The following is an 18,513-nucleotide window of genomic DNA, read 5'->3' as shown; positions in this document are numbered from 1 at the left end:
CTCATCTATACATCCTCATATATTCTATCCCTCCATTAAACATCTAATTAAGTATATATATGGTATATAACAGGCTGTGCACGGTGATGAAGTCCTGAGAGTTGGATATGTTTTTTCAACAGAATCTCTACAAGGCTACTGAGTGTAATAATTCTGCAGCTGTAAATCCATCCACTAACAAAAACGCATGAACGTTACAGGGATCCCCTTAATGTGCCTGTAAAGTGGTGCATCTTTAGCATGCATTAAACATGCCACAGCAAAAAATACTTTTCTAAAGAAAAAAAAAACATGTCAAGGGACTACAATTGTTATAAAGGTTACAATTGCTGGCTCCCGACTATTAGGAAATTAAGAAAAAAACATACTGAACCATACCTGAACCATACCAGGCCACATGCCCTCAACATAGCGGGGGAATGCTCTGGGGCAGGGGGGGGGGGCTCTGCCACCCCCCCCCCCCACTCCAGAGCACCTTGTCCCCATGTTGATTGTCATTTTAAATGGGATTTGACTCTTTTTTTTTTCTTTAGAAATTTTATTTTTGCTGCAGCAAGATCTATACATGCTACAGATGTGCCACTTTACCTGCACATTAAGGGGACCCCCAGGTAATATATTTAAAGGAATTTTTCATTTTTTTGTTGTGGCACTGTAAGCATCATTAAAATTACCGTTACTGAAAAAACTATCGATTTTACCATTTTTTTTTTATTGATACATGTCCTCCAGGGCAGTACCCTGAACCCCATACCACTTTTATGGCCAATTGCCATAGTATAACTAACAGACGTAGTATAACTAAAAAGAAAATACTGTTACACTGATAGCTTACCTTCTTTGTTTTATTATGTGTAAGCAATGGCCAATCACTCATGGTTATGAAACCTGTGTTTATAATTACCTTTACATCTTTTACAAAATCATTTTTTACCCTCTTTTGACCATCTCTGTAAAAAAGTGTCTAAATTCAGCAAGAAAGCTGAAGAGAAAAAGAGGGTCTAGTAGTCAGAAGTCTCTTTAAAGTTTTGGAAACATGAAACCATTCCTAGCTTCTCTTGTGTGGTGGCCTACATAATTTATAAGCAGTTCTACATATTCAGCAAGCAGGATGCTGTCTCTAATAGTGCATTGTAGTAACTAAAACAGTTACAGTACATGACATATATGTACAAAAGGATTTATCATTCAGGTGTACCTAAGGAAGAATGATTACTGTCAGATAGTGAAGGGCGAATCTTCCCCAGTTTAATTTGTTAAATCTTGTTCAAAGTTCAGTGAACCCAAAATTGAAAGCAAATACTATGAAAGTCTATGGGGGGTAATTCTTGTTGTTAAATTCTGGCCATTTATAGAACTAGTAGGAAAAATCAGAAAGCAAATACAAGAATTCCTGTGCTCACCCTAAACCCCCTCAACCCAAGCTCCTATATAAATATCGGAATGGTCTTGAAAAACTTTATATGCATCCAGAAAGTATTCATAGCGCTTCACTTTTTCCACATTTTGTTATGTTATAGCCTTATTCCAAAATGGATGAAATTCATTATTAAATTATACAGGAGGTGACCAGCGCTATGGAGTTTGTAATAAATACAATAAAAGACCTAAGGTGTAAGCTGCCAACAACCAACCCTGAGAGGGTTAAAAAATGAAAAATGTAAAAGAGGTTGAGAACGGCGCTACCTTCAAAGTGCTGAAGTGCCAGATAAAAAATAAATAAATGGTGTTTGATATAAAGTGCTGACGTGCCAAATATAATAAATAGTGTTTTTATACAAAGTGCTCATGTAATGGGTGGTCAAACCTCTTGACGGGTTAAACCTTTCCAGTAGTTACCCATTTAAAAGTGCTGGTGCCAAATAAATTAAATGGAAATAAAACAAAACCAGTGCTTTTTATTAAAAAGACAATTCATTATTGTCTTCAAAATTCTACAAACAATACCCCATAATGACAAAGTGAAATAAGTTTGTTTGAAATCTTTGCAAATTTTAAAAAACAAAAAGAAAATCCCATGTGTATAAGTATTCACAGGAATCAAGAAATAGCCTGAGGGCTCACCGGCCTAGCGCATTATCCTCAATAAAAACGGCTTTATTAAGTAAACATTCAAATTCATACTCACAAATATAGGTTTGACAAAGGCACTTCAGTTCCCATGTTATGGCATAAAAACTATCGCATAAGATGTCCTCAAAATGACTGGCTGATGCTTTTTGAGGTCCTGCCTCTTCCACAGAGCCCGTGCTCTAAGGAAGAGGCAGGACCTTGAAACGCATAAGCTATTAGGAGCACCTTTGGCACCAATTACAGCCTCAAGTCTTTTTGAGTATAATGCTACAAGCTTGGCATATCTATTTTTGGGCAGTTTCTCCCATTCTGCTTTGCTGGACCTCTCAACCTCCATTAGGTTGGATGGGGAGCATCGGTGCACAGACATTTTCAGGTCTCTCCAGAGATGTTCAATCGGGTTCAAGTCTGGGCTCTGGCTGGGCCACTCAAGGACATTCACAGAGTTGTCCTGTAGCCACTCCTTTGTTATCTTGGCTGTGTGCTTAGGGTCGTTGTCCTGTTGGAAGATGAACCTTCACCCCAGTCTGAGGCCCAGAGCACTCTGGAGCAGGTTTTCATCAAGGATGTCTCTGTACATTGCTGCATTCATCTTTCCCTCAATTCTGACAAGTCTCACAATTCCTGCCACTGAAAAACATCCCCACAGCATGATGCTGCCACTACCTTGCCTCACTGTAGGGATGTTATTGGATGAGTAGTGCCTGTTTTCCTCCAGACATGGCGTTTGCCATTCAGGCCAAAGAGTTCAATCTTTGTTTCTTCAGACCAGAGAATCTTATTTCTCATGGTCTGGGAGTCCTTCAGGTGCCTTTTGGCAAACTCCAGGTGTCCTGTCATGTGCCTTTTACTGAGGAGTGTCTTCCGTCTGGCCTCTCTACCATACAAGCCTGATTGGTGGAGTGCTGCAGAGATGGTTGTTTTTCTTGAAGTTTCTCCTCTCTCCACAGAGAAATACTGGAGCTCTATCAGAGTCTCTTTAAAGTTCCCTTTCCTAGCTTCTCTTGTGTGGTGGTCTACATAATTTATAAGCAGTTCTACATTTTCGGCTCTCTGAGAGGCTGAGCTGGGTGTAGGCCCAGGGATCTGGCGGATCCTGACTCTGTGCTCGTGATGGCACCAAGCCTGGACTGACTTCTGAGATGTTAGCATAGAGCAGACTTCAGTCTGCTCTCTTCTTAAAATGGGTCACAGGAGTGCAAAACATACTGCACTCCTGTGATCCATAGAAAAAAGTACAGTCAAACGAGCTTTGGCTGTACTGCTCCTTTAAAGAATGTGTGAACAGACGACCCGGTGAGAGTCATACAAATCTAGGAAACAGATGCTTGATGCTGAAAAGCCCAGGAGGCACTCACTGATCTAGCAGAGTGTGACTTGATAGGAAAATGATCTTATCCTTAAGCCCATGAGCTTCAAAAATGAGCTGCCTGAGCCACCAAGAAGTGTTGGTACCTGAGGCAGGTTGTCCTTTACACGTACCCTCAGGAATGATGAAAAGAGAGTCAGTCAGCCTAAAAGATGTAGCTGAGAGATAAACTCATACAGCTAGTACCATATACAAACAATGTGGGATGTTCCAGAGAAGTACAGAAAGAAGGAAGTATAATGTCCTGGCAAAGGTGAAAGAAAGAAGCCACATTAAGGAAAAAAGAGGTCCTAGGCCTCAAGACTATCTTGTCTCTGAGTAAAACAAGACAAGGTTTTTTGCTGCTAATCATAAACTCATCTCACAGAGGTGATGGCAATAAGTAAAGCCACCTTGTGATTGAGAGTAGACAGAGAAACATCTCTAATGGATTCAAGGATGGTGTTTGAAGAGCCAGCAGAACCAATTTGAAATTTCATGGAGTCACAGAAATATGTATAGTTGAAACAACATGAGTGACATCCTGTACAAAGGCCTTTACCAAAGGAATGAGAGGCAAGCCGTCTTTGAAAAAGAGTTTCTCGAGCCAAAATCCATCCTTTGATAGTACTCAATGCCAAATGTTGAGCCAAACCAAACTGTGGAGGGGTAAGAATGCACCTCACAGAGTACTTCCTGTGATGAAAAGTCTGTTGCACCATGGAAAGCATGTTTTCCAGTGTGATGGATTTCCTAGCTTTTAGTAGTGTAGGAATAACTGAACTAGACCCCATCTCTTAGCAATTTGGCTTTAACAGCCAAGCCATCAAAGGCAGCAACTGATAAGCAGGGTGGCAAACCAGTCTTTGTGACAGAAGACCTGGATAATCTGGAATGCCCTCCATCTTGAACCTGCGGAGCAGATGAAGAACGAGCTTTAGAGAAGGAAAGTCATACATCTCTAGAAGACTGGAAGTTCATGTGTGGTTTTCTCTACCAGCAAGAAAGGTTCTGAAGCATCTGCAGGTAAAGAGATCAATATCCTGAGTCCAAACATTGTTGACTGAGGAAGTCTGCCTGTCAATTCTCCACATCTGCAATGTGCACAACAGACAAGGCCTAAATGTAAATTTCCACCTAAGTCAGAGTCTAGTCAGCATCTCTTTGAATAGCTAGACTTCTGCTTTCCCCCTATGGGTAATGTATGCCACTGGCGTGTCATTGTCTAACTGAAACTGGATAGGATGACTGTGAAGTTGAAAGATCCCTATAAAGGGATAACTGGATTTGATGACCATGCAGTTGAGAGGTCCTTTTAAAGTGAGCTCATAGCTCAAATATATTTTTTAGGAGATGAGCTGCCTTTGGCAACTAAGTCCCCTGCACTGAAAGAGTGCTCAGGACTCTTTACCAGCTTGTCATACTTGCATCCATCAACAGAATCTTCAGAAAAATGGAAGAAATCAATTTTCTGACTTGGTCCTGATTGTCGGGCAAATGGGTGAAACCAGAGATTGCATCTCATTGTCCCACACAGCCAGACTGTTGAGTTTCAACAGTCTGGAGTGAAAATGGGCATATGGAACTGTCGTAAAGGAGCTCACCATCAAGACCAGAACTCTCATACAAAAACAGAGAGTTGGGTGGCTATTGGACGGCGTCAGGACATGGGAATGGAGATCTACGAGTTTGTCTTGCAGAGGAAACTGGGCTAAGCAGGAGGAGGAGACCTGGGTACTCTAAGTAATGAGTCAGTTACAGCACTGACTTCAGAAGTTTCAGGATCCGATCTGACTGAACCTGTGAAGAGCCTGAACAGTCCTTTGGACATTGGTTGACAGGGTCTGAACTGACTGTTCTGTCAGCAATTGAAATGGCAGTGAGGCAGCAATAAGGTCAACTGTCTCTGTGATCTTTGCGTGGAGCCAGCAGTGAAATAAAGTGAAGCTGAAGGAAGGAGAGACGGTGTAAGGCTCGGTTTCCACTAGTGCGACTTGCTGTGCGACTTGACACATGTCAAGTCTCACAGCAAGTCAAAAGCCATTGTTTTCAATGTGGCCCATTTCCACTGCCGCGTCTTGAGTTGCGGCGACTTCAAAAGTAGTTTGTGCACTACTTTTGAGCCATTTTCAGTGCGACTTCCCTCTATAATGAGGGACAAGTCTCACTGAAAGACGCAAACAACTTTAGCTACGAAGTCGCGCTAGAAGTAGCACGACTTCGTAGCCGCACTAGTGGAAACCGAGCCTAAATGCTTGCATGTGACAGGCTGTATGCAGTATAACATAATAACCAGGGCACTAGAGACACAGACCTGGCGTAGTAACAAATGCAGGACATGCAGTGCTGTTACCTCAGAGTGCTTGCAACTAGAGTTGAGCGGACACCTGGATATCCGTGTTCGGCGGGTTCGGCCGAACTTGAAAAAAAAGTCAGAGTCCGTGTCCCAGACTTTTTCCGAACTTTACCCGGACACCGAACCCCATTGAAGTGAATGGGGACCCGAACTTTCAGGCACTAAAATGGCTCTAAAACACCAATGGAAAGGGCTAGAGTGCTGCAAATGGCAGCAAAACGTAGTTAAGAGCATGGCAAGTGCTCTTAAAAAAATATTCCCCTTTAACTTAATTTCTTAATAGCAGATTAGAATAGCAATCTGTAGTAAAATATAGCTGAACGCTGCACACAACAGACTGATAAAAATAGATTTTTTTTCTCCCTCCTTCTCCTCCTCCTCAGTGGGCTCAAGTGAGGGCAAAAAGATCGTTCACTGCACCACCCCCCCACGCAGCAAAATCGATGTAGACTGTCCCTGCCTAATCACTCCAGCCTGTCCCTAAAATGCTCAAAAAGATCGTTCACTGCAATACCCCCCACACAGCAAAATCGATGTAGACTGTCCCTGCCTAATCTCTCCAGCCTGTCCCTAAAATGCTCAAAAAGATCGTTCACTGCACCACCCCCCACACAGCAAAATCGATGTAGACTGTCCCTGCCTAATCTCTCCAGCCTGTCCCTAAAATGCTCAAAAACTTTCCCTGCCTACACTCCGACCTGTCCCTGCATTCTTTTCGGACACAATTTTTCACTGTCTGTCCCTAATCAGCAGCCAGCATGTATGATGTGTGCTCTCTCCCAATACTACAGCAGAAAGACGCACCGCGCTGTGACTCTCGAACTTATAAAGACATGGGTCACATGCTTCAGATGGCCAATCACAGCTACTAATACATTTGTAGGCATGGCTGGGATGGCGCACACCAGTTAAACGCTTGTTGATTGGCTGTTGAAAGCCCGCCATTAAAAGCGCGCCATTACATACAAAACAGGAAATAAAATTAACGAACACGGATTTTAAACCCGAACATACAGTAAAGTTTTCGGGTCCGTGTTCGGGTAACAAAAATCCAATTATTCGGTACGAACCCGAATAATACAGTTCTTGTTCGTTCAACACTACTTGCAACAGATCCAAGTGTGTTTGCAGCACAGAAATCTTCAGCGGTAACCAAGTTGCGGGATGGAGCAAGTGAAAAGAGTAATACAAGCCAGGCTCTAGCAATTTACTGCAGCAGTGGTGTGCTCTTCATCAAACAATCACAGTAGTAAGGACTTCAGGGCCCAAATTACACCAGCAGTTTTATTACAGCCCTGAACCTGTAAAGAACTAACTTATACAGTATACTAGGTGTCTGAAGAGCACCACAAGCAGTCACAGTACAGGCAGATATCATGTCCTTGTCATGGCGATGACCAGATACAGCCTCCAAGGAGTGGCTGTGGAGCAGCTGATCCAGGAGCCTTTATAGCTCTGCAGCTAACAAAGAATCTTGATTGAAGAACAATTGTCTTGATAAAAACAAAAAATGTCAAGTAAAATGCGTTTGGTGAAAAGATGTCCATTCTCCTGGGACACTAGCATGAAATTTAAGAAAAAGATTTGTTTTGTTTGGCAGCGGTATAAGCCAGTTGTCCCAGAATCGGACCCTTCGGCCCTTAATGAATAATTAAGAAAATAGTGCTTCTAAAGTTTTTCATAGAAAAATATCTACGCCACAAAAATTATTATAGTTCACATTGGCACATGGTATTTTCATGCAAGGGTTTAGTTCTACTTTATTAAGTTAGTATGTTCAAAGTAAGAATCAAGATCAATTTCATAAAGCAATTGAAGCATGTTTTCCTACCTGCAGATGACCAAGTAAGACGATATCCAGTAGCTCCGCGCACCTTAGTCCAGTAAGCCTGAATTGTTCCAGTTGTGATGTTCTGCAGTGTCAAGCTTTTTACAGGAACAAGCTTTACTGGAAGCAAAAATAAAATTAACAAAGTGTGGAGACACTGGATGTCACCAAATAAAGCGAAGAAAGAACTAGCAGAGTACCATTAGATGAGATTATAGGCTTATATTTTTCATAAAGTTAACATGAATCTAGTGTCAGTTATATTACCACATGTTAAATGCACACATACTAAGTACAAATATACTACAGGTTTTATATTACCTCTCTCAGATACCACAGTTCTCCCCTGACAGTGCCTTAATTTCATGTTTTTCTCTCTAGATCAGAGATGTGCAAACTGTGGCTCTCCAGCTGTTGCAAAACTACAAGTCCCATCATGCCTCTGCCTCTGGGTGTCATGATTGTGGCTGTCAGTGTCTTGCTATGCCTCATGGGACTTGTAGTTCTGCAACAGCTGGAAGGCCACAGTTTGCATATCCCTGCTCTAGATGAATGGTACCATCTTTATCTGAGGCTCCATCCAGGGTCAGCACTGTGGACACTGTGCAGTTCACAAATGTCTGACAATGGTCAGCACACTGCTGCACCCTTTTACCTTGTGATGTGTTACATAATTACAATGTACAATCTGATTACTTGGAGATTGTAGACTGAGAAAACACCTGTTTTAACGTGCAGGATACTGATGGCATCATTCTAATATTGAGTTAGTCATTGGAATAGAGCTCAAAGACATCTTTTTAATTATTAAATATTTGGCGGTTTTTAAAAATTATACTGCTGATGTATATTGTGCTACGTTGGGAAGGTATTCATGTAAACTTGTCAAATTACTGACAGATCCACCTCAACACTTTAAATACTGTTTTGATTATTATAATTTACATTTTTTTTTTAAATGATATTGTTTCTGTATATTGTATGTCAGGAATTTATTCACCAGGCTTGCAATATTACATTTATACTATCAATCTGCTTAAACGTTTGTAAATAGAGAAACTTGAAATTATAATTTGTTTTTTTAAGACAGATCTCAGTAACCATAAAGAATTTAATGGCACTGATGACTGGTCAGTTTCAGGAAATAAGGCATTTCTGGCACTTTAATTATGGTATATTTTGGTGCAAATGCTTAGTTTTAAAATTCTTATATACCTATATGCACTTTTCACTTGGTCTTTGTCATGACAAGTTTTTTGGGTAAAATTGACAATATTATCCGTTAACGATTGCTTACTAGCTTTTGCAGATTGTTACTGATGGTAAGTAAACACATTCAGCAGATACCTTTTTTTTCCTCTAAGAACAGTTTTAGAGTGTATTAATTATTAACTGGTTTGCAATTATTCAATATGGCATTATGTTCAAATAGTGTAATCACTTCATAGGTCACAATATTTTCTACATTCCTGTTCTAGCTGGGTTGTTTGTTTCACTCACATGTGCGTCCCATTGAAGATACAGGCTCACTTGGACCTTGTGGATATACTGCATAGATGCTGACAGTGTATTCTTTGTCTTCTTCTAAATTATCAATAGTGTGTGAGAAAACATCCCCTTTTAAAATGTGCTCATATGTAAATCCAGGCCTGTTTGCTAATGAAGATAAAATAAAACATGTCAGAGGAAAAAAAAAAAAAAAACATCATCTAGAGTAGACCAAACCAAAGTTAAAACTCATACTTGATACAAAGTAGACACATTTTAACATTGTCGAATGATAATATTATTTTGAATATACCTTGCTACTAAGATTTCTTATGTGAACTAAAGGCTAGGCAACCTGAATCATCTGGTCTGTACGTATCATAGGCATTATAGGTCATTAGTGACAACAGAGAGTCTGTTGTTTTCAATAAGAGAGACCCTGTCTGGTAGACATATATTAAAATAAGTAGACCATGGCAGGGCACAACGTTTAGATATATAAACAGGCTACTGCAATGGTTGCAATGGACTGTGGAATAGTAGACACCAGGGTTTACCCATAAAGTCAGATCATCTAACAAAGAGAAAGTAAACAGAGAGTCTTTAATAGCAAGTAAAGGTAGAAAAAGGTGCATTCTTGTGAATATTGTTTGGTAGAAATTGAACACTTTAAAAGTGCATTTCCACATCTGAAGTCAAATTTGAGAATCCCTACTATATGTTTGTTATATGTTCCCATTCACACAGCGTAAAATATATTTTATAAAATATTTCCTAAATTTCAAGTTGTTTTTTTGGAGCATGTTTATAAATAGGACACAATAGGCAATTTCTATTGCTTAGATTATATGGCAATGTGAAGATACAGGACAAAGTGGGGGGTGTTTTTAAAAGCGTTTGTTACCCTAAAAAAAAAGAAAATGGGTCCTGCTCCTTTAAAGCATGTTATAAAGCACAGCACAGTGCTATGTCATTTGGTCCCCTGTATCACCTAAAAAACCTGGCTGATCCTGCCAGTTTCTTCCCTCCTCCCTGTACACTGACCAGGGTGTATCATGGCTGCTGAGCCCTGACACCGTGATCAGTGTACATGCCTCCGTCATCCACAGCCCTGCTTCCTGCTCTCCTCTTTTCTGCTCCCCCCTCCCATTCCCTGCCTGTCAGCTCTTACCAATCCTGCCCCCCCTTCCTGCTGCTGAAATACCTTTAGACCTCACATACAATATCCCCTGTATAAAGCCTCCTATGCTGCAGTGTATGTCCTTTGTAAAAAAGCTGGCTATTTCACAGTGCAGATCAGTGGTCACGTGACTCCTCGAGGCTCCCCTCTTCCCCAGCTGACGTCTCGGCTCTCTCCTTCCCTCCTCCCGACTCACATTAGAGGGGGAATCTCGGCCCCTCCCTCTCTAGCTGTCAGATCGGGAGAGGGAGCCGCGAGGAGTCACGTGACCGCTAATCTGCGCTATGAAATCAGGTAGAAATAGGCATCTTTTTTACAAAGGACATACACTGCAGCATAGGAGGCTTTATAACAGAGGAAATTGTGTGTAGTTTATGAAGTGGCTTAACAACCACTTTATTAAAAATAAATATTATCTGCGCTTGGTCACCAGAATATTTAGAATAAGCAGTCATTTTAAAAATGTGTCAAACAAATAATACAAATAAAAAGCAACGCTAATACCAATTCAATTAACACCACGTGATAAATATTCAACTCCAATTATGTGAAAATACAAACAAAATAACATAGAACAGGTTCAGTTGTTTCTGACCCTGATGTGCTCGTTATATCAGGGTCAGAAACAACTCCACCACGGCATGCGAACAGCCAAACTCCCATTGTAAACTACATAAAAACCTTTTACCTTTTTTTAGGTCCAAAACACAGAATTGCAATATAAAAAAATGTGAAAAAGGACAATTCCTTGCATCTGAAAGTGTTACAGCAGGCTGATAGCTTGGACTTAATGAGACACCGCGTGGAACCGACGGCAATACATGATGATGTCACAGACAGGGCACGCTAGCTGGAGTTGCTTGCTTACTGTGGTGGAGTTGTTTCTTACCCTGATATAACAAGCGCATTATGACTATTTATAATATAATGGCCCATCAGATCTCGTAAGAGGTGCCCCTAATTATGTCACATGGTGGTGGATTCTTCTTGGTGGATCTTACTGCACAGTAGATGAAGGATGATTTTCGTGCACACTTCATGAATTGGACTTTTTTGGATGCAGATCCTCTAAGGAAGACTGCTCTGCTATGATATGTGGATCCACTTTTTTCATGAACACTTTTTTTATTTTGTTTCAGTTCTATGTTTTTTCTATTTTATATGTATTTTCACATAATTGGTGTTGAATGTTTATCACGTGGTGCTAATTGAATCAATATTAGCGCTGCTTTTTATTTGTGTTGTTTTTTAAGCTTAAGTTTTAAGTTTACTAACATACAGTGTAAGACCCAAGTCTTCAGATCTTTCCCTTTTATAAGGACAGCCAGTCCTGCAAATCTTGTTTATAACTGATAATAGAAATCTGCCAGCACAATGCAGGCAGGGTTAATTATGACATTATCCCACGCCAGACCCCGCCTTAACATTATACTTAGTCCCCGTTCACACTAAGGCGACCTGTGAGGCGACCTGGTCGCCTCACAGGTCGCCGTAGGTCGCCTCCCATAGGGAAGCTGCGGACCCGATCTAATAGGAGCGACACAAGTCGTCCGGAGCTTCTTTGGGGCAACCAGGAGGCGACCGCCGTAGACTTCAATGTTATGAAGTCCGTGGCGGCCGCTCCAAGGTCGCGGCGCGCTGCTCGCACCGCGACCTCGGAGGTCGCGGTGCGAAGTAGCGTCGCTTGTATGTGAACGGGGCCTAAATGGGGCAGCTGAAAAAAAATTTTCAGCAAGCAAAAAAATAAACAGTAAAAATATAAGCAGTGAATGGGAACATGTAACAAATATATAGTAGGTGTTATCCCAACTTAAATGTAAAAGTAGAAATGCACTTTAAAACAGTGTATTGTGCATTATAATGCTTTGAATAACAAACACATTATTAGAACTAATCATATGAAAAATTAGCAAATTAAATTGTTTGTTTTCTAAAATATATAAAACGTATTTCAATATACAGAATCCAGACTGTCATCTGTCAACCATTCTAAACTTGTTCAATTATTAGCAAATCTCACTAGAATATGATTTATTTTACTGTGCTACTTACATCGTGGGATATAGATCTTGTAGCCTTCCAGTTTTCCCAAAGGAGGAGTCCAGGCTACTTTTAAACGAAAAAGACCTTCTTCTATGACTCGGAAATTGGTTACAGGAGGCACAGCAGCTTTTATATATAAATCAAATGGAATAAAATATTAATATCTGTATATTATTGATCTAAACAACTAGGACAACAGTATTTCGGTATAAACACCTGTTTTAGGATTGGTATTAGATAAATAGTCTCTGTGAAAATTCTTCTAATAGTACATTTATAATAGCAATAGTCCTAAAATGTATATTTAGTCATGATCCTCAAAACTTTCATCTGGCTGGCAAATATTTATTGCCTATGCTAGGGAAAATAAACAACCATTTCCAAATTTCCATACAGTATACAAACCCGATTCCAAAAAAGTTGGGACACTGTACAAATTGTGAATAAAAACAGAATGCAATGATGTGGAAGTTTCAAATTTCAATATTTTATTCAGAATAAAACATAGATGACATATCAAATGTTTAAACTGAGACAATGTATAATTTTAAGGGAAAAATAAGTTGATTTTAAATTTCATGGCATCAACACATCTCAAAAAAGTTGGGACAAGGCCATGTTTACCACTGTGTGGCATCCCCTCTTCTTTTTATAACAGTCTGCAAACGTCTGGAGACTGAAGAGACATGTTGCTCAAGTTTAGGAATAGGAATGTTGTCCCATTCTTGTCTAATACAGGCTTCTAGTTGCTCAACTGTCTTAGGTCTTCTTTGTTGCATTTTCCTCTTTATGATGCGCCAAATGTCTTCTATGGGTGAAAGATCTGGACTGCAGGCTGGCCATTTCAGTACCCGGATCCTTCTTCTATGCAGCCATGATGTTGTAATTGATGCAGTATGTGGTCTGGCATTGTCATGTTGGAAAACGCAAGGTCTTCCCTGAAAGAGACGATGTCTGGATTGGCTGGATGTTCTAGAACTTGGATATACCTTTCAGCATTGATGGTGTCTTTCCAGATGTGTAAGCTGGCCATGCCACACGTACTCTTGCAACCCTATACCATCAGAGATGCAGGCTTCTGAACTGAGCGCTGATAACAACTTGGGTTGTCCTTGTCCTCTTTAGTCCGGATGACATGGCGCCCCAGTTTTCCAAAAAGAACTTCAAATTTTGATTCGTCTGATCACAGAACAGTTTGCCACTTTGCCACAGTCCATCTTTAAATGAGCCTTGGCCCAGAGAAAACGCTTGCGCTTCTTGGCTTCTTTTTTGGCCTATAGAGTTTTAGCCGGCAACGGAGGATTGTGTTCACTAACAATGTTTTCTGGAAGTATTACTGAGCCCATGTTGTGATTTCCATTACAGTAGCATTCCTGTATGTGACGCAGTGTTGTCTTAGGGCCCAAAGATCACAGGCATCCAGTATGGTTTTCCGGCCTTGGCCCTTACGCACAGAGATTGTACCAGATTCTCTGAATCTTTGGATGATATTATGCACTGTAGATCATGATAACTTCAAACTCTTTGCAATTTTTCTCTGAGAAACTCCTTTCTGATATTTCTCCACTATTTTTCGCCGCAGCATTAGGGGAATCGGTGATCCTCTGCCCATCTTGACTTCTGAGAGACACTGCCACTCTGAGAGGCTCTTTTTATACCCAATCATGTTGCCAATTGACCTAATAAGTTGCAAATTGGTCCGCCAGCTGTTCCTTATATGTACATTTAACTTTTCCAGCCTCTTATTGCTACCTGTCAGACTTTTTTGGAATGTGTAGCTCTCATGAAATCCTAAATGAGCCAATATTTGGCATGACATTTCAAAATGCCTCACTTTCAACATTTGATATGTTATCTATATTATATTGTGGATAAAATATAAGTTTATGAGATTTGTAAATTAGTCCATTCCTTTTTTACTCACAATTTGTACAGTGTCCCAACTTTTTTGGAATTGGATTTGTATTTGAACTGGTATCAGCTTCAGCTAACTTCAATTGAGCAAGTCTTTTGCCACTATACGTGTCCTCCAGGTGCTGCAGACAAAAATTTGTGTAAGCAAATAGAAATCTAGGTACATTTAGAAAGAATGTAGGCTCATCATAAGAGAAATACAGGGACTGTTATTGCTGATAACTTCTGTAAAATTTCAGCTGCATGGTAGTTATGCTGATCCTCTGGATTAAAAACGTTCTAATTATGCAAGTCATAGTAAATGTACAAGTCCTTATTCATATACCTAATGTGGGCCAGTGTTTTTGAAGCAAGAAGGTCAGCATATTAGCCAGGCAATGAACCTTCTTCAAATTAAGAGCTCCGCAATGGCAGCCTCTGTGTTTTTCTCATGACAGGTTTCCTTTAATTTACCTTGTGGATGCCATGTTCTTGAGACAAACACAGTAGCCATTTTTGTAAAGGCAGAAAGAGTCACAATATTCCACACTTGCTACATTTTTACTGGTAACGTAAAGTAATCACCATATTTGTAAAAATAAAGGTTTAATGTAGAACTATAGGCAAAACTTTTTTTTTCATTTTCTATAGAGCAAGGGAGGGTTATAACCCCTATCGGGTTTTCTTTCGCCATCCGTGTCCCATTGCAAAGATTTCCCTTCACTTCCTGCCCATAGCCAAACAGGAAATTAGAAGAAATCCCTGCAAATTAAGGGAATTCCTTGGGGAACCCCAGGTCACCAGAACTAGTGTCCCTATTGGAAGATTTCCCCTCTACTACTTTTCTAAAGGAAAACCCAAAATGTGTGATTTTCTTTTACTTTCCCCTTCAATGATAATGGTGAACAGGACAGATAAAGAGGCAGGGGCACAGACCGCAATAATAACTGACAGATTAGTAACACAAAGATACTCCTGCGCTATCAATATATAAGATGGTAAAAATAACCAACTGCTGGAGGCACCGATCAGCCAATCCGTAGCTCCAAAAAATGAATACAAAGAATATTGGTGCTGCGCTGTCAGATATCAGCTCATAAACCTCAGAAAAACTATCAAGTGCATATAATAGATGAAGAAATGTGAATCAATATTAGCCAGGTCAGGGGAGTGGAAAAAATATTAAATCAAAATAAATGATATATGCAGTATTCAGAAATGTAGATATGCTGTATAATTGCCAGATCGTGATAGATGTAGACAAATATAATAGCTTACGTAGAAAATATTGAATCAAAAACTACAGTGCTACATAAGAAAAAAGGTCCATACAAGAAGTAAAATCAAGTGACGAAACAGAATCTAAAAGTCCATAGCACATGGGGATGAGTGCAAGTAAATCCCTTCACCCAGGGTGCAAAAGTGACTGATGTCTAAATAATCAATGAAGTGACACCTCTGTGTGTGCTGGCCTTTCACCTTACTGCCGTAAGGTTACAGCATGAATAGATATCCTGCACTGTGAAATCCTGTTTCCCAAAACTTCCAGGGATCCTTCTGATGTGGACTTGGCTTTTGATTTAATATAGTGGAAGGACAGATATCCCATCTATGGTGGTACCGCACGCTATCCAGATGTATCCTCAATAATAGTGGTATGTATGGGAAAGAAAAGCTACAAATAGTGTAATACTATTTCCAAATTTATTAGAGTAAAAACAGCTTAAGTACACTCACCTATTCAGTTGTAGTACAAACATATCATCCACGAGCAGCGAGCTCGTCATCCACCGACACTTTCGGTTTTGCCTATCGCTCAATCCTGACTCGTAGTGTCACGTCCACATGACTTCATCAGGGGACTTATTAGGATCTGGCTATAATTGATTCACATTTCTTCATCTATTATATGCACTTGATAGTTTGTCTGAGGTTTATGAGCTGGTATCTGACAGCGCAGCACCAATATTCTTTGTATTAATAACTGACAGATGTTCTAATCCCTCTCCACTCTATCCAAAACTAAAAATAAAGTTTTGCCTTTAGTTATACTTTAAGTAGCGAATAGTGGTACAGTGTAAGCTAGTGACTGGGACATATTTGTAAGAATGAATAATTTGTAAAGAAATGGAATAAATAAGAAAATATGAAGTAATACAAGACAAGAATGATTTTAGCTGTATTCAGCTTGCGTTTCAAATCAGTTTAAAATGCTGTCGAGAAACTAAAAAAAGCAGATAGGAAACTGGCAAGTTACACAAAATACAATGGACATATATGCATGTCACAGAAAAGAAAAAAAGTATCTTCCAAGTCTGGGAAAGGGTATTACTGAGCAAATGTGTTAGATACAATAATGTACTAATTAGAGAAGGTAAGGGCCATCTTGTGGAGGCAAGTCTTATTAAATATTTCCAAGTAATATTTTTAAAGCAGATGTGCATTCCTCCTCGTTGATACTTTAATCTGCTAAACCAAAAGTAAAAGCAAAGGCAATATAAGATTTCATTGTCATATATAAAAAGTAATTTCAGCAAGTATTAAGTGAGAAGGACAAAATAAAGCAAAGCAAAACCTACTTGTTTTTCCCCTAACTGTGGCTGAATCTCCAATAACATTGGGGTATACGGCAAGTACAGTGAATAAATATTCAGTGGTTGGTTTAAGATCTGTCACCAGCACCGTGTGTTTGTCTTTGTCCAACGTTATCTATCAAAAAGTAAACATAAAGAAGGTTTTCTTTGACTATGCAATGTAACAGCAAAACAGTAAGAAAAGTAACGTATTCCTTGCTTCATTGAGCCCAGGTGAAGTAGTGATATCATGACAGATTAACATTGTGACATCTCCACATTGATCCTTTATATATGCTCCACATTGCCTCCGTATATATGCTCCTGTATGACATAGCTTTTAGGAAACCCTGATCATGGTACAGGTCACCGGAAGTCACCAAAAAGAAAAGTATGCACAGGCTCAGAGGTTCCTATAGATGAGCGGGGTGTGCAGCCAAATAGGCACCAATCATTATCTTGTAAGCAGCTCTACCATAGTTTAGGCAGTGAATAAGATTGCACACTTTTGTCAGCTGTATGTCACTACAACAGACAAAGTTCATAGTGATCCAAAAGATTTGCAGTGCCATTATGCTGAGACAGAGATCTCCCTGGCATTTGCAGTGAAGGGAGCTAGCATCAGAGGTGGAAGATCATTATCAAAGAGAACAAAAGGTGCCACTCACCAACCCAGTGCATTAGCATGTAAAATTAATGTGACCTCAGCCAGTGGAGGTACAGCCACGCCCCCCTGACATGTTGCACCCTACTCATCGGGGCTTGGTCACAGGGGTGGGTTGGTAAGTGGTGCCTTTTCTTCTTTTTGGTAAGGAAATTTTTATAGATATGTACAGTGGGTACGGAAAGTATTCAGACCCCCTTCAATTTTTCACTCTTTGTTATATTGCAGCCATTTGCTAAAATCATTTAAGTTCATTCTTCTTCCTCATGAATGTACACATAGCACCCCATACTGACAGAAAAACACAGAATTGTTGACATTGTTGCAGATTTATTAAAAAAGAAAAACTGAAATATCACATGGTCCTAAGTATTCAGACCCTTTGCTGTGACACTCATATATTTAACTCAGGTGCTTTCCATTTCTTCTGATCATCCTTGAGATGGTTCTACACCTTCATTTGAGTCCAGCTGTGTTTGATTATACTGATTGGACTTGATTAGGAAAGCCACACACCTGTCTATATAAGACCTTCCAGATCACAATGCATGTCAGAGCAAATGAGAATCATGAGGTCAAAGGAACTGCCTGAAGAGCTCAGAGACAGAATTGTGGCAAGGCACAGATCTGGCCAAGGTTACAAAAAGATTTCTGCTGCACTTAAGGTTCCTAAGAGCACAGTGGCCTCCATAATCCTCAAATGGAAGACGTTTGGGACGACCAGAACCCTTCCTAGAGCTGGCCGTCCGGCCAAACTGAGCTATCGGGGGAGAAGAGCCTTGGTGAGAGAGGTAAAGAAGAACCCAAAGATCACTGTGGCTGAGCTCCAGAGATGCAGTCAGGAGATGGGAGAAAGTTGTAGAAAGTCAACCATCACTGCAGCCCTCCACCAGTCGGGGCTTTATGGCAGAGTGGCCCGACGGAAGCCTCTCCTCAGTGTAAGACACATGAAAGCCCGCATAGAGTTTGCTAAAAAATACCTGAAGGACTCCAAGATGGTGAGAAATAAGATTCTCTGGTCTGATGAGACCAAAATAGAACTTTTTGGCCTTAATTCTAAGCGGTAT

The 18,513-nt window shown here is 40.1% G+C and overlaps 1 protein-coding gene across 1 annotated transcript in view; it reads right to left on the bottom strand.

Moving 5' to 3' along the window:
- LOC309552573 (uncharacterized protein) overlaps positions 1 to 18,513 on the bottom strand; it is a gene marked incomplete at both ends in the record, with an annotated part of 487,483 nt that overhangs the window by 447,943 nt on the left and 21,027 nt on the right. Inside the window, 4 exons of the mRNA XM_082253522.1 lie at positions 7,609 to 7,725; positions 9,106 to 9,261; positions 12,326 to 12,442; positions 16,789 to 16,918. Coding sequence (XP_082109648.1) covers positions 7,609 to 7,725; positions 9,106 to 9,261; positions 12,326 to 12,442; positions 16,789 to 16,918 — 520 coding nt within the window. The remainder of the gene's footprint in view (positions 1 to 7,608; positions 7,726 to 9,105; positions 9,262 to 12,325; positions 12,443 to 16,788; positions 16,919 to 18,513) is intronic.

This window comes from Pelophylax lessonae, assembly GCF_965119305.1.
Source record: "Pelophylax lessonae genome assembly, chromosome: 4".
In the NCBI taxonomy this organism is placed as follows: domain Eukaryota; kingdom Metazoa; phylum Chordata; class Amphibia; order Anura; family Ranidae; genus Pelophylax; species Pelophylax lessonae.
This window is presented reverse-complemented; position numbering and strand designations above follow the sequence as displayed.